Raw genomic sequence first — 16622 nt, 5'->3', positions numbered from 1 at the left:
CAAATGAAGGGCTTGTTAGCAGATCTTCTCTGGGTCATAGAGGGGTTCCCCCTCTGACATTCTTATGCCATTTTATTAGGGCATATATACAGAGGTTGTCCCGATGGGACATACCATTTAATTTTCCGGGCTCTAGAGGCTGTATAATATACAGATCAGCCATAACATTAAAACCACTGACCGGTGAAGTGAATAACCTTGATTGTCATTACAATGGCGACTGACAAGGGGTGGGATATATTAGGCAACAAGTAAACCGTCAGTCAGTTCTTGAATTTAATGTGTTGAAAGCAGGAAAAATGGGCAAGTGTAAGGATCTGAGCGACTTTGACAAGGGCCAAATTGTGATGGCTAGATGATTGGGTCAGAACATCTTCAAAACGGCACATATTGTGGGGTGTTTCCGATATACAGTGGTTAGTAGCTACCAAAAGTGGTCCAAGGAAAGACAATTGGTGAACCGGTGACCGGGTCCTAGGAAGCGTAGGCTAGCCCGTCAGGTCTAATCCTACAGAAAAGCTACTGAAGCACAAATTGCTGCAAAAGTTATTGCTGGGTATGATAGAAAAATGTCAGAACACGCAGTGCATCACAGCATGCTGCATTTGAGGCTGGGTAGCTGCAAACCAGTCAGGGTGCCTATGCTAACCCGGAAATCCACGAAAGCACCTTCAATGGCCACGTGATCATGAGATTCGGACCATGCCGCAATGAAATGTGATTTCCTAGGCAGATGAATCACATTTTCGTGTGTGTGTACAATTTTCAGCGGAGGAACCTTGGTTCCTTGTGTGTGTGTGTGTGTGTGTGTGTGTGTGTGTGTGTGTGTGTGTGTGTGTGTGTATGTATGTGTATATATATATATGTATGTATGTGTATATATATATATGTATGTATGTGTATATATATATGTATGTATATGTATATATATATGTATGTATATGTATATATATATGTATGTGTATATATATATATATGTATGTGTATATATATATATATATATGTATGTGTGTATGTATATATATATATATGTGTATATATATATATATATATATATATATATATACACTTAAAACGAAAACACCACTCCGGCTGTAGAATATTTCGTAGGGCTTCTTTCAGGGGACCAAAAGCTGTCTATCCAATAAAATCGGTGCACGATCAATGTTGTTATTGGTTGTGGATGGGCGTCCGGCTCCTTCTTCATGGCTGACGCTTGTGCGACCTTTCTTGAACTTCTCTTTCCATTTATACACACGTCTTCATGACAAAACACTTCCTCCATACTGTGCACTAAGTCCAGCACCAGTCACACCCTCCGAACACAAAAACGATCACTGCACGCTGCTCTTATTTCGTGTAAATCACAATTGGGGCAGCCGTTGTTTCTCGCACCGCAGTCACAAATAAACAGACTTCACATGCTCAAACCTGCACAGCGGTCACTGAAGAGACAGCGACCTCATACGGAGAGCGCTGATAAGACAGTACGGCCAACAGAAGTTTTAATATAACCAGAGTGAGGATCATTTTTGACTCGCCCTCGTGTGTGTACATACACACCTCAACATTGAAATTGCAACACCAAGAAGAACATTTTTTGGAATTGTGGCAGTCACAGGATTGCTAGACATGTTAATGATCTGCAAATGATAAAAAAAATGGAAACTAAATACTCAAAACATCTTGATTTTATGCAATATCGAGTATTATCATCACGCGCAGAAACAAACGCCCTTACACGACTTGGTATACTATCAATGAGGTTAATAATGGTTGTCTGAGGAATATTATGCCACGCTGAAAACACTTGGGCACGCAAATAATCAAGATTGGCAGCTGCCTTTGCAATTGCCGATCAATGACATCCAAGATGTGCTCGATGGAGGAGAAGTCCAGAGATGCTGTAGGCCATGGTAGCACGTTTAGGCCACGCAGGCTGCTCACAGTAGCACGAGCAACATGCGTCCTGGCGCTGTCCTGTTGAAAACCGCCTTCTGGGACACTTTAGATAAATGGCCGTACCATTGGTTCCACGACCAAATCAATGTAACTCCGAGCTGTTAGTGTACCTGAAGTGAAGACTAGAGTGGTCCGGCTACCGTACATCATGCTTCTTCACACAGTAATCCCGGGAGTAGGACCAATGTGACATTCCCTTGTGAAGGCCTCTTCATGGCGCTGCCCACGTGGTTTCCAGACCAATTTCCGGCTGTCATTGCGTCTGAGACAAAAGCAGGATTTATCGCTGACGAGGATAGACCTCCATTGCCGTTTTGCTTTGCACCATGATAGCCTTTTGAGAGCGGGGGCGTGTGGTCAATGGAACACCTGTAGCTGGAGGTCTGGCTCGTAGCCCGAAGTCTTGCAAACGCCTTCTGATGGTTTGTGTCGACACTTTGCCGCCCTAGGCTTGGAATGTGATGTCCAATTTCAGTTGCAGTGCAGAATGGATCACTACGCCCCATTCTTCCAATCAGACAATCCCTTCGTGCACCTCTTGCTGTCATTTCCGTTGTTTGTTGTTCTTCCAACCTCCAGGACACGCAAAGTTGAACAGTGCCGACATCTCGGCCTAGGCGCGTATGCATCTGCCGGAATGATAAACCAAGGTCTCTAAGTTGTAGGATTCTGTCCCTCTGAGTTTCTGACAAGTGGTGATAACTGACACGTCAACGAACAGGAGGCATCGCACAATAATCCCATAACACTTGATCCAATTCTTGAGATTTCATGTGGTTAAAAAACTTTGCTTTCAATCTGTTTTTTATGCCCCTCCACATGACACAGAGCTAGGTGCTTGAAATTTTGATAATTTAGATAATAATTAGATCTTCGCAACACCCGCTACTTCCACAATTTGCATAACCTTACAGCTTGCCCTACTTGGTGTTGCAGCTTCGATGTTGACGAATATAGTGTGTGTGTGTGTGTGTGTGTGTGTGTGTGTGTGTGTGTGTGTGTGTGTGTGTGTGTGTGTGTGTGTGTGTGCAAATAGGATATTATTTAGAATGAAGTCTGATAAAAGAATAATTAAAAAAATTATATCAAATATTTTTCTTTTATATATTCTTTGTACTAAGTATTCTCCTCCTTTGCACTAGCAGCATACATTATCATTAGATATTCAGCTTATCTATAGGTAGAGAAAATATCTTTACATAAACCAGCAAATCCAGAGTCTGTAGCATTAATTTTTTTCTTCTGTCTAAAGCGCTTCATGTTAAAATGAACTTAAAAAAACTATAGCCGTTAATTTAGCATTCACGGAAAGAGAACGCTACTTGTATGTAGGGGGAGGTAGATACTTGGTTACCGCACACTACAACCCTAAATATATTTTGGCCGGTAGACCAATTCTTGAGGGACCCAATTAGTGCAATTGATTGATAACTGGATTCACAAGCAGTTTGCACTCGTTAACTACCTGCTCTCTCTGGCAGTCCAAAATGCATTGCAGCACAGGGTTGGCAGATCTACTAGTTCTATATACTTACACTTCTCTGTTTATAGCCAGAATGGACTATAGACTATCAATTAACTGTTCGAATAATTTCATGTTTGGAAGGCTTAGACGTGAACAGCTCAGTCACTTGGAAGTACCGCAGAGTGAAAAGTTTTAGAGAGAAGATACATTAGTTGGGTACAGATGGTCAGTTTTTGTCTGGTAATTGGAACATGGCAGCTATTTCACTTCCCACCCATATTAAAACCAATAAATATTCCACGCAAAGTACATGAAGTACAAACCCTTACAGTCTCCGAAGGGTATGTGCAGACTTTGTGCACATTTTTCTATCTTGGCACTAGTGGAGGTATTGGCACCCATACAAAAGCAGTGCTCAGAGTTTATGGAAAACCTGATGGCATAAATCGGGCAACAACATAGTTTGGAGATACAGATACTCCAGCATTAACCGAAGGGGCTCGTCGTTCAGTGGAGCTCTGCAGACCCTTTCATATTAGATATTGGTAAAGGTGCCGACATCCAGACTCTCACCGATTTTTTTTTAAATATTTTCTGACGTGTTCAAATGATCAGGAATACTATTACATCTCACTAATGGACCGTGAGCAAGAATATATTTTTCTTTTATAGAAAAAATAAATTGCTGACTGTGTATATTCTCATTTGGCCGCGATTCTTCAAAGTTTGGTACTAATAAACCAAACTTTACTCCATGGGATCACAATAACGCAGCAGCTGGACATGACTTTTCGTGTGTTATATGAGGCACTCACGCTTCAGCCAAGTTCACATTTGGTTTTCCACTGCATTTTCCATGTTGATAGTTCAGCATAAACTGAGGAAAAATTGAACAGAAGAACTGATCCAGGAAGATCATGAAGTAAATGCATCAATATATTTAATTTCTAGAAGTCGATCCCAAAACAATATGTTAATTGGCTTTGTATGAAATTGACCCTAATATATGCCTGGCTCAGATCGGAAAATAGGATGCGGACCTGTATGATATTTCCCCTTTGCGTTTGACTATGGCGGGAGAAGCCCTGTAATAACAGTCCCATCTGTGTAAATATTATTATTTATGTATTTATTGCCGCATCATTATCTTGCTAGGAAAGTAATGTTATTTACATAACAGGGACTTCTATTACAAATATAGGACTGAGTCATTACAGCTTTCTGGTTACAATATTTCTCATAAGTAACATGCAGGATTTCACCCACGTTAGCATTATTTCTTGACCCTGCTTCCACAGTCATCCCCACAGCTTTGAGCTGAACAGAGTTTTTCAGCATTCAAGTGATCACACAGACCAAGGTTTGCTAGAGGAAACACAAAGGATCTGCTACAGTTGTCGCAGGCCCTTAACTTTACAGCCATCTAATAAATTGCAGTAACAGCTCTTTATATACAGCGGCCATAGTCCAGGGTCTGCTTTGTATCCTGTAACTTCTGGTTCTCACTGTGATCTTCAACAGAACTGGATGTCTTGCATTCTTATCCAAGTAGTAAAAAACTAACCTCACAAGTGCAGGAAAACGCTGCTTTGCACACTTCCTATGTGCATTAAAAATTCTCTCCCGTTTTACTTCGGTTTCTCACTGAGCAGTTTTTCTGGTGTTTTCTATAATTCCCGCAAACTTCAATGGAGAGAGCCACACACTTGCATGGCCACCTCTCCAGTCTCTTCCTGGATATTCCCCCATATTCATAGGAAGTGGGGTACCCCGCGGTGGATCCCCCACCTATGAGACAGTTAAGGCATATCTAAAGTGAAAAACTGTGAAGCTCCAGAGACACACACTTGTAAGATAAAATTGGGAAAAACAACTGTGGGTAAGTCTTAAGAATATAGATGGGGTTTAGAGCAGCCTGTTTTCCATCAGATGTAATTGGTATTAGGGTTATCCTGTGTATTAGAAGCACACAGGACCTGCTGTCCGCTGAGCCATCGATCGGTCCAGCAGACTGACAAATGCTATTCACATAGGAGCTATGCAGCTTCTATTTATAATTCATACATAGAAGCTGCAACTCAAAAAATAAATGCATGTTTTTGTTTTTTAATAAATGTTAATTTGAAACTTATTTAAAAACACCAAACATATATTTCATGAAAGGAAAATGTCTACAAAGGTTTACATAGCCTATCCTAAGGAAAACTCCTTTAAAGGCTATCGATGCGTTCGCTGTGGGTCCTACCTCAGGAACCCCACCAATTAAGAGAACGTAGGGCTAGCGATGTTTGCAGCTACTTCACTCCGGTACCTGAAAATGACACACACATATGAGTGTCGCTGCGTCGGGTACCACAGTGAAGGAACCCCACGGATCCGCACAGATCACACACAAGGATAGGACATTAAAACCTCTTTTAATCGCTGCAAAACAAAACTTCAATCCTGTCTTTTATTGTAATTTTTTTATTCTACTTCATACAACCAAAGGTATTTCCTTTTCAGTACGTTCAGATATATTTTCCATCTTCACCACCACTGGAGTGTCACTAGTGTTTGTGTAAGGTGTTACTATTACTATTACGCTGGAATTTCTCCCGCAGTCTTATCATTCCACATGATAAGACTGGCTTAACCTGTCCTGGAACCACATACCAGATGCATAGCAGAGTGATCGCTGTACTGCCGATCAAACTCAGATTATCTTTATCAAAAGTGTGGACTTGCCGTAGGATTAACTCTTTGTTATACATTGCTTTATGTATGTTCTCTGTTCATGATGCTCTTATAAATTCTGTATGATTTTCACAGGAAGAAGTTACACATTCCGAAAACAATGAAACTGGAACCGCAGAACCAAAGCAAGATTACTCTAAAGAGGTTTGTGTTATGATGTGGCCTTCAAGGCTATAGAAACCTTTTGAAGACTGTTCTCTCTCACATCTAAGTTCATGACTTAGATGTGATCGATGACAGGTGGATCCTGCGTGACAGAAACACGCAGGACCTGCTGTCACCGAAGCCGTCAGTCCTGCTGACCTCACGGATTCAGGTTTCGCCGCAAGATACAGTTTCTATGTATCCAGGATACATAGAAGCTGTATCTTAAGTAAAAACATTTTCTAATAAAAAAAACAATTACAAAGTTGCAATACACACTATAATACAATGTTTTAGTAAAAAAAAAAAAAGCCTTCAAATGTTTACATAGCCTTTAAAGGGGTTTTCCAGGATTAGAAAAACTTGGCTGCTTTCTTGTAAAAAGAGCTCTACACCTGTCCCTAGGTTGTATCTGGTATTGCAGCTAGGCTCCATTGAAGTGGAAGCTGAGCTGCAATACCATACACAACCTGTAGACCGGTGTAGAGCTGTTTTTGTAAGAAAGCAGCCAGGTTTTTCTAATACAGAACAAATCCTTTAAAGAGACTCTGTCACCACATTATAAGTGCCCTGTCTCCTACATAAGGAGATCGGCGCTGTAATGTAGGTGACAGCAGTGTTTTTTATTAAAAAAACGATCTGTTTTGACCACTTTATTAGCGATTTTAGATTTATGCTAGTGAGTTTCTTAATGCCCAAGTGGGTGTATTTTTACTTTAGACCAAGTGGGCGTTGTACAGGGGAGTGTATGACGCTGATCAATCAGCGTCATGCACTTCTCTCCATTCATTTACTCAGCGCATAGGGATCCTGCTAGATCCTTATGTGCTGTCTTAGGGTGGATTCACACGAACGTGTATTGGGTCCCTGCGGGCCGCGTGGTTTTCACGCGCCACGCACAGACCAATACAAGTCTATGGGGCAGTACAGACAGTCCGTGCTTTTTGCGCAGCGTTTGTCCGCTGCGCAAAAAGCGCGACATGTTCAATATCTCCGCGTATTTCGCGCATCACGCACCCATTGAAGTCAATGGGTGCGTGAAAACCACGCAGGTCGCACGGAAGCGCTTCCGTGCGAACTGCCTGTTTCGTGCACTAGCTGTCAAAAGGATGAATGTAAACAGAAAAGCACCACGTGCTTTTCTGTTTACAAACATCCAAACGGAGTGTCTTTGAGATGAGCGAACCCGGACAACCGAACCGAACTTCACCGGGTTCGGCCGAACTCGGCAAAAAATGTTCCGGTACGCGACGTCAGGAGACAGTCACTGTCCAGGGTGCTGAAAGAGTTAAACTGTTTCAGCACCCTGGACAGTGACTTCCGATCCCAATATACATGAACGTGTAAAAAAAAAAAGAAGTTCTGACTTACCGATAACTCCCGGCTTCTTCCTCCAGTCTGACCTCCCGGGATGACAATTCAGTCCAAGTGACAGCTGCAGCCAATCACAGGCCAAGCACAGGCTGCAGTGGTCACATGGACTGCGGCGTCATCCAGGGAGGTGGGGCCCGATGTCAAGAGAGGCGCGTCACCAAGGCAACGGCCGGGAGGGAAGTTCTGGGTAAGTACGAACTTTTTCTTTTTTTTAAACAGGTTTCTCGATATTGTGATCGGCATTCACTGTCGAGGGTGCTGAAAGAGTTAACTGACGATCAGTTAACTCTTTCAGCACCCTGGACAGTGACTGACGTCGACTAGACTCATCTCTATGATGGCGGCTGCGCGAAAATCACGCAGCCGCGCATCATACACGGATGACACACGCAGCTGTCAAGTTGTTTTTGCGCGCAACGTTCGTCTGAATAAGCCCTTATACTAACACATTAACAATACTGAAGTGTTTAGACCGTGAATAGACATTCCACGGGATCTCTTAGCACCTCTCTTAAATAGAAACAAACTAGGCGTCCACATTAATGGCAAGAGACACCTATTTCCTTTTGCCGCTAATAAAAGCCAATGACAACATAGGGACTTGCACACATGGCTGTATTAGAGCTCCATGCAGGAGCTGTATATATTTAAAGTGCAGGACTGTATGATGTCCTGCAAGTTTTTAGAAAGTCTTTCCCAAAGCCTACAACAGGTAAGGTTTCCCTGATCTGACAGAATGGGTTCCAATCCCGACCTCGGCTCTAAATATACGGCTTCTTCAATGCTACCCAAGTGTGTTGAAGCTTGTGGTACCACCTCTTCAAAAGGGAACAATAATGAGGCGCGCATAATGATATAGCTATATCGCTATCTGCAGTGTATATTGCATTGATTGGTCAGCGTCAAACACTACTCTCCACAAAGCCCACTTGGCCAAAAAGTAAAACACGCCCAGTTGTTCATTAAGAAAGTCATTAGCATAGAGGTCAAAAATGATTGTTTTTCTAAATAAAAAAACACTGCTGTGATCTACATTACAGCGCTGATCACATCATGTACAATATAGGCCACTTATAATGTGGTGACGGTCTCATTGACATTGCTAGCATTTTTCCTCCCCCAATTTTTAGTAGCTTTGATAATCAGTACAGTTTGCAGTAAATATTGCAATATCCCTATAAATATATATAATGCCTGTGTACATTTTTATCGCTTTAATATTTCAGATTATTGATAGCATTATTGAAGAAAGCCAGAAATCCAGTGCCATAGAGGAGGACCCCAGTCCTACTGAAAATGTGAAAACAATAAATCTTGCAAGCACGTCTGGAAATAGAAATCAGGAACAGTTGACCAAGATCCCTGAGTTGGTGGTCACAGAGGCAACCTTTTCTCATGATGACGGAGACCTTCATCATCAGGAACTTGAGGGCTTCACAGAGACAAAACCCACTCGGATGCCGGATGTCTCCATCCCCATCATTGAACATTTGGTGGAAACATCTAAAATAGCAGATATTCTAGAATTGGCAGATGATCTTCAAATGACAGAAAAGGACAAACTTATGGACAAGCCGATTGAGCTTGAGGAAGATACTGAAGAAAAGTCTAAAGAACCTTTATCCAATTTGTTCTATGAAACTACCAGTTTAGAAATTATGGAGCAGTTACCGCCTGCTAAACCTCCCCGGCAGATTAACGTTGAGCCTGATATTGTAGCAAGTACTAAGAAATCTGGTCCAATACGTCCCCGACTTCCTGTAAATGCCCCACCACCGAGACCACCGCCACCTGCACGGCCGGCACCTCCACCACGCAAGAAGAAAGGTGACAATGATTATGAGAGCCCAGCATCTTCAGGACTGGAACGTGAGTGTATATTTTGATCATTTTTGGGAATAAATTTATAAGTTGTCGACTTTTAAACTTTATTTAGGCTCTGTTCACACTGCTTTTGAGCCCTACATCAGACAAATGAGTCTGGAGCATATTTCCACATGTACGTCTGAGGGAATAGACCCTTAACCATTTTCTTATTGTAATTGTTTAACCCCTTCGGGGCGAAGCTATTTTTGATTTTTCGTTTTTCACTCCGGCCTTCCAAGAGCCATACCTTTTTTTTCTTTTCGTCAATAGAGCGGTGTGAGGGCTTATTTTTTGCGGGAGGAGTTGTAGTTTCTATTGGTAGCATTTTTTGGTACATACAACTTTTTGATCACTTTTTAATTGCATTTTTTTAGAGCTGAGTTCATAAAAAAACAGCGATTTTGTCATTTTTAAAATGTTCACTTTTCACCGTGCGCGTTAACGTTATATTATAATAAGGCTTTTACGGACGCAGCGTTACCAATTTTGTTGACTTTTTTTATTTTTTTAACTTTTAATATATATATTTTTTTCCCACTATTTAATACTTAATTTAAATTTTTTACAGAGTTGAACAAGCGATCATTCGATTGCTGGTACAATACACTGCAATACTAATATTAAAGGGATGATCCGGTTTCCGCAAATTAATGTCACTTTTTGTATAATTTCAAGATCTACAATTTTGCAATATCCTTTCTGTATTAATTCCTCACGATTTTCAAGATCTCTGCTTGTTGTTGTTCAGTAGGAACATTCATTGTTTACTTCTAGTGGATAAAATTCTGTCCATGTTCATGTGTCCACTAAATGTGTCCCTGGCAAGTCTTTGGCACTGCTGGAAGCAAGTGCCGGACTGTAAGACTTTCTGGATTATGGGATGCAAGGTTTTTAGTAACTAGCTCCTTAGTCTCTCACGGATGTCACCATTTAAAATCTCACCCCAGAAATCCTTGCTTTTCAGCATGTAAATAAAAAAACAAAACACTAAACTTTTCTGGCTTTAAATGAGGGTGACGGCTCGGACTTCTCTGACATTTTGTCACTGATATCAGATGATGGTTCTCAACCTCAGACACGGATTCGCTCAGGGTTCAGAGGGATGTTAGGATTTTCTATTTTGCCATGGGCAGTGGAAAAATGGAGGGTGACCAGGTGACTGTGAAAGCTTGTATGGCTGAAAACCATGAACTAAAGACAGAAGCTGTCTCGATTTATAAGAGGGGACTAACAAGGACTAATAAATAGTGAATGTAGAAGATGGACTACACACAGTTACTCCACATACGTATTCAGGGGCGCAGTCAAGTTTACGTTTGTGGGTGGAGGTATAGTTTAAGTAAGTGTATTATCAACCTAAGGCGATGTTCACACGACACGGATAAAATCTGCGGCAGAAACTGCAACTGACACTCGAATTGCCGGTGGAATGTGAGCGGATTCTTTCAAGATTCAGGTTTAGAATCTGCGCCTAAATCTTGACCGTATCCTGGATGTGTGAACATGGACTTAGTGTAAATTATTGCTCTCTGATCTGTCATCGCATTGAATGGAGTAGAATAGAGAGAGATTCTTAGTTATTAAAAGTGCCAATGACGCTTTCAATTTATTTTATCTTCTGTGATTATGATTTTTGGTAGGTGATCATTTATTTCTATTCACTTGCATTTTAAGTTTAATGATCCTTTTAAAACATTTTATATCTTGCGGCTGTAGAAGTTTTAATGACCACTTTATTTTGCACAGTTAACTTTTACTGAACTCTACAAAATGTTTATTAGAATTCTCCACTTCAACCTTGTGGAGAACCAAATTAGGTCATAGAATTGGGCCAGGCAAACTACCCTCGAAACCTCTAAGGCCCAGCCTACAGGGCAATTTAAAAATGCCCCAGATCTCCCTCCATAGATTTCAATGGGCTCGCGGGAAAAAAAAAAGTTAGACCTTATCTTGGAGTGCTTTCTACCTCTAAACCTCCAATGAAATCAATGGGAGGCAGGAAAAAAATGTGCCGTTCTTTTGAAGAATTTTTTAATGCAGTTTTTGACCAAAAAAAGCCTGCAGTGTTTGCGTAAAAAAAAAAAAAAAAAAACGCCTAAAAAGAAGTGTCCGAAAACGATTGCATTTCAAAACCTGCCTCAAAAATTCTGAAGGAATTTTGCGTCAGATTTTTTTTTTGCTTGGCCAGAGAACTCTGTGCGAAAGTACCCTTTAAAGCAGGGGTCTCAAACTCGGCCGGGTAAGTGGGCCGCATATAGAAAAAATGGGAAGTTGACGGGCCGCATTACTTTCAAATTTGATACAATACAAAATTATTGTTAATCAATTAGTTATTTGAACTACTAGAACACTATATTACTATAATAATACCGCTAGGTTTAAAATTTGAGATCTTTCTCCACGTGCTTATTTCAACAATCCAGCTTTCCAGTTTAAGTGTCGCTAAATGCAGTCCGGCGGCTCAGTTAGCACACATGTCAAGATTGGGCAGCCCCTTTTTAGATAGTGCCGCAGTGCCCTCTGTAGATAAGGCCACAGTGCCCTCTGTAGATAAGGCCGCAGTGCCCTCTGTAGATAAGGCCGCAGTGCCCTCTGTAGATAAGGCCGCAGTGCCCTCTGTAGATAAGGCCGCAGTGCCCTCTGTAGATAAGGCCGCAGTGCCCTCTGTAGATAAGGCCGCAGTGCCCTCTGTAGATAAGGCCGCAGTGCCCTCTGTAGATAAGGCCGCAGTGCCCTCTGTAGATAAGGCCGCAGTGCCCTCTGTGGATGCTGCCGCAGTGCCCTCTGTGGATGCTGCCGCAGTGCCCTCTGTGGATGCTGCCGCAGTGCCCTCTGTGGATGCTGCCGCAGTGCCCTCTGTGGATGCTGCCGCAGTGCCCTCTGTGGATGCTGCCGCAGTGCCCTCTGTGGATGCTGCCGCAGTGCCCTCTGTGGATGCTGCCGCAGTGCCCTCTGTGGATGCGGCCGCAGTGCCCTCTGTAGATAAGGCCACAGTGCCCTCTGTAGATAAGGCCGCAGTGCCCTCTGTAGATAAGGCCGCAGTGCCCTCTGTGGATGCTGCCGCAGTGCCCTCTGTGGATGCTGCCGCAGTGCCCTCTGTGGATGCTGCCGCAGTGCCCTCTGTGGATGCTGCCGCAGTGCCCTCTGTGGATGCTGCCGCAGTGCCCTCTGTGGATGCTGCCGCAGTGCCCTCTGTGGATGCTGCCGCAGTGCCCTCTGTGGATGCTGCCGCAGTGCCCTCTGTGGATGCTGCCGCAGTGCCCTCTGTGGATGCTGCCGCAGTGCCCTCTGTGGATGCTGCCGCAGTGCCCTCTGTGGATGCTGCCGCAGTGCCCTCTGTGGATGCTGCCGCAGTGCCCTCTGTGGATGCTGCCGCAGTGCCCTCTGTGGATGCTGCCGCAGTGCCCTCTGTGGATGCTGCCGCAGTGCCCTCTGTGGATGCTGCCGCAGTGCCCTCTGTGGATGCTGCCGCAGTGCCCTCTGTGGATAATGCAACACACCCCTAGATAAGGCCACAGTGCCCTCTGTAGATAAGGCCACAGTGCCCTCTGTAGATAAGGCCACAGTGCCCTCTGTAGATAAGGCCACAGTGCCCTCTGTAGATAAGGCCACAGTGCCCTCTGTAGATAAGGCCACAGTGCCCTCTGTAGATAAGGCCACAGTGCCCTCTGTAGATAAGGCCACAGTGCCCTCTGTAGATAAGGCCACAGTGCCCTCTGTAGATAAGGCCACAGTGCCCTCTGTAGATAAGGCCACAGTGCCCTCTGTAGATAAGGCCACAGTGCCCTCTGTAGATAATGCAACACACCCCTAGATAATGGCTCTTCCTGGGACTCCAGCTGCGCTCCTGACATCACTGGGACTCCTGCGGATAATAGCGCTCTGCCCGGGACTCCGCTCTGGGGAAGACCCTGACACACTGTCCATATATGGGCAGCGATGTCAGGGAATTCCACAGAGTCCCGGAGCAGAGCCGACACCAGCGCTCTGCTCGGGACTCCGGCTCTGGGGAAGCCCCAGACATCGCTGTTCATATGTGGACAGCGATGTCAGGGAATTCCAGAGTCTCGGAGCAGAGCCGATACTAGCGGCTCTGTGTCCCGCGGGCCGCAGATGACCGTCCCAGGGGCCGCATGCGGCCCGCAGGCCGCGTGCTTGAGACCCCTGCTTTAAAGCAATGTGCTCTGCCAACTTTAAATGAATCTCTTTTCAGTGGGCCCCTGATAACTGGCTGATGGCAAAGGGTCCTGTTGCTGGGACCCTCTGGAATCAGATATTTTGGGGGTAACTGCTTGGTTTCTGTAACAGGTAATACGGGGGTTCTGACCTCTTTCTTTTGCCGATCCTAATAGGGCATATGGAAAAGGGTTGTCCTAAATGCACAACCCTTTTAATGATCCTTTTGCCCTGGTCATATGTTGAGTCCATACAAGTATTGACGTGGTTGTACATTTGGAAAGTGACATGGCTTTATTTTGCGTAAGACTAAGCAACTTGTCTTTTACCATTCTCTTGATTTTTGCGTGTCTCATGATTGTACTTTTTAATAGTTTATGTCTTCTATATTTAACTTCTATATTTAACTTTGGGAATATTAGAATCTTTCATAAGTTTGCAACAAAAAATGTGCACAGAAAATACATTTAAATATTAGAATAGTTTTTATAGTTTATTTAATCTACATTTAAAGTTGTGTAACTTTGTGTACATTATTTTACTTCTATTGTACTGACATTGAGTTACTGTCTATATTCGCACCCAAAGCTGCATTTGATTATTCTGTTAGGTGCCCTTGGAAACAGTCAGCAAGCTTGACTACACACCCATCTTTAGGGCTGGTATCACAATTGCAGTTGTTTTTTTTTTATATATATATAATTTTTTCTTTTCCCGGTAGCCAAACACACCAGTATTTATGCTTTTGTTTCTTTTTCGATCCACTCCTGGCTTCTGCTCAAAGAAACTGGATCAAAAACGGCATGTGTGATTCCAGCCTTAAAGCTTATATGAGCTCCTATCCTATAATGTACAGTGCCTAGTGTAAAGTCTGCATATCGCCATAGCAGGCTCTGTGCAGACATTGATCTTGCAGAGAATGCTAGGAGATTTCAGCTCTGAAGCCTGCAGTTTACTCTTTTAAAGGGAACCTGTCACCAGCATTTCACATATTAAGCCAGCAATACCTGGTGGTAGTGGGTGAAAAATCATTTTTACATAACCTTTTAATTATTTTCTAAATAGGCTCTGTACCTTTTTAGTATTCAGTTTTTTAGTTTTCCTGTGCTGTATGATAATGAGCATAAGAGTCATATCTGCATTTGAAAAGAGTCCTATCTTCATTCCTCAACCTTTTCCGAGTTAACCCCGCCTCCTTACTTTTGATTGACAGCTCCTCGCCTCTCCACAGCACACACGAAATCCCATGCTTGCGCATCAATGTTCTGGTGCGTGCGCACAACAGGACCCATTGCAGTGCATGCGCAGTAACTAGATTTAAAGGGGTTGTCCACTACTGAACAACTGATTATGTATCCACTGGATAGGTCATCAGTATATCATCTGCGTGGGTCCGAAACCCAGACCACTCACCGTTAAGCCATTTCGGCTGCCTCCGGGCACCAGATGTTATGGTCCAGAAGCAGTTGGCTCCGTACATAGCATAGCGACCGAACTGCAGCTCTGCTCCTATTCACTGCAGTACTGAAGCTCAGCTGCTATTCAGTGGCCGGAGCTAACTGCTTCCCGGCATGTATGTTGCACGGAGGCAGCCGGAGCAGCTTGACGGTGCATTGTCCGGGTGTTGGACCCCCACAGATCATGCACTAATGACCTATCCGGTGGATAGGTCATCAGTTGTCCATTAGTGGGCAACCCTTTAAGGCCCGGACTAAACGGGTGGGTAGCGGACCATGCATGACGGGCGCATGCGCGCTATTTCAGAGAAGATTTTGGCATTCAGGATAGGCCAGTTTTCGGCAGTGGGCGGGCATAAGAATAGGAACGAATGAGACTGACGGATTATTACGATTAAAGGCCCAAAATGTTTTCACACCATTTTTTACGGTTGAAGGAGGAGCTTAGGAGAGGGGATAACGGCAATGAACTTTTGACAGCAGCGGCCAATGCGGGATAAGTAGAGTTCAATAGGTGAAATGCTGGTGACAGGTTCCCTTTAAATCCGATCTTCACATTATATAAAGAAGATATGAATCAAAACTGTATTGAAGACACACATGATATCTTTGCATTATCTTTTTTTTTTTTATCTCTGACCTTCTTTTTCAGAAAATATACAATGTGGATGTATTTATATTTTATTTACAATTTGTATGTGGTATGAAGCATTCATAGTCGGCTGACATCCCCTCATTTGTCATACATATTTAAAGAGGACATGTCCACTCTCCTGACATGCATTCCCCATAAAATAATGCTGGAGAAGCTTTTCTTACAACGCTAAATTGTACAGTTTCTCTGTTATTCCTCCTGGAAATGTATGAATCATTTGACAACTGGGGACATGCCCTTTAGAGAAGGGAATGGTAACACCCGGTTGTAAATGTATTTATACATTTTCTTGGAGGAATAACTGAGGAAAGGCACAATGCACGGTTCTATCAAAAGAAGCTTAGGAATGGGTATTTCCTGGGGAAAACAAATATTTACTTAAACAGTCATGTCAGGAGAGCTGACAGTTCCCCTTTAACATAGGAGGGGGGAACGGAGTCATCAGGTCTTTCAGTTTTGATTTCCTGACTGATGTTTTCTTCTAGTTACAAAGGATTCATTTCTTGCTGGAGGACTCCTGTCTCCGAACGCCATGGCGGAGGGTTCAAACAGGGATTCCCAGCCTTCCTTGGATCTAGCTAGTGCAACCAGTGGAGACAAAGTAGTGACTGCTCAGGTTAGTAGGCAATGTTTGGGGTATTCTGGAATAAAGATTAGAACCCACTCACTATATTTTCTGAACCTCAGGGCTTGACCACTCCAGGAGCTGGGTAGAAATCTGTTACTGGCTACTAAGGTACTGTTCACATCTGCGTTGGAATCTACGTTAGGGATCTCTGTCATAGAT

At 43.3% G+C, this 16622-nt stretch overlaps 1 protein-coding gene across 2 annotated transcripts in view; it reads left to right on the top strand.

Annotated features, from left to right (window-relative positions):
* The window catches only part of WDR44 (WD repeat domain 44), a 126490-nt gene that overhangs the window by 81485 nt on the left and 28383 nt on the right, over window positions 1-16622 (top strand). For both annotated transcript variants that reach the window (XM_075835966.1, XM_075835964.1), the window contains exons 3-5: window positions 6239-6307; window positions 8908-9550; window positions 16321-16451. In XM_075835966.1, the coding sequence (XP_075692081.1) occupies window positions 6239-6307; window positions 8908-9550; window positions 16321-16451 (843 nt within the window). The remainder of the gene's footprint in view (window positions 1-6238; window positions 6308-8907; window positions 9551-16320; window positions 16452-16622) is intronic.

This window comes from Rhinoderma darwinii, chromosome 8 (assembly GCF_050947455.1).
Source record: "Rhinoderma darwinii isolate aRhiDar2 chromosome 8, aRhiDar2.hap1, whole genome shotgun sequence".
Taxonomy (NCBI): Eukaryota; Metazoa; Chordata; class Amphibia; order Anura; family Rhinodermatidae; genus Rhinoderma; species Rhinoderma darwinii.
Note: the sequence above shows the minus strand (reverse complement) of the source record. Positions and strands in the feature narration are given on the sequence as shown.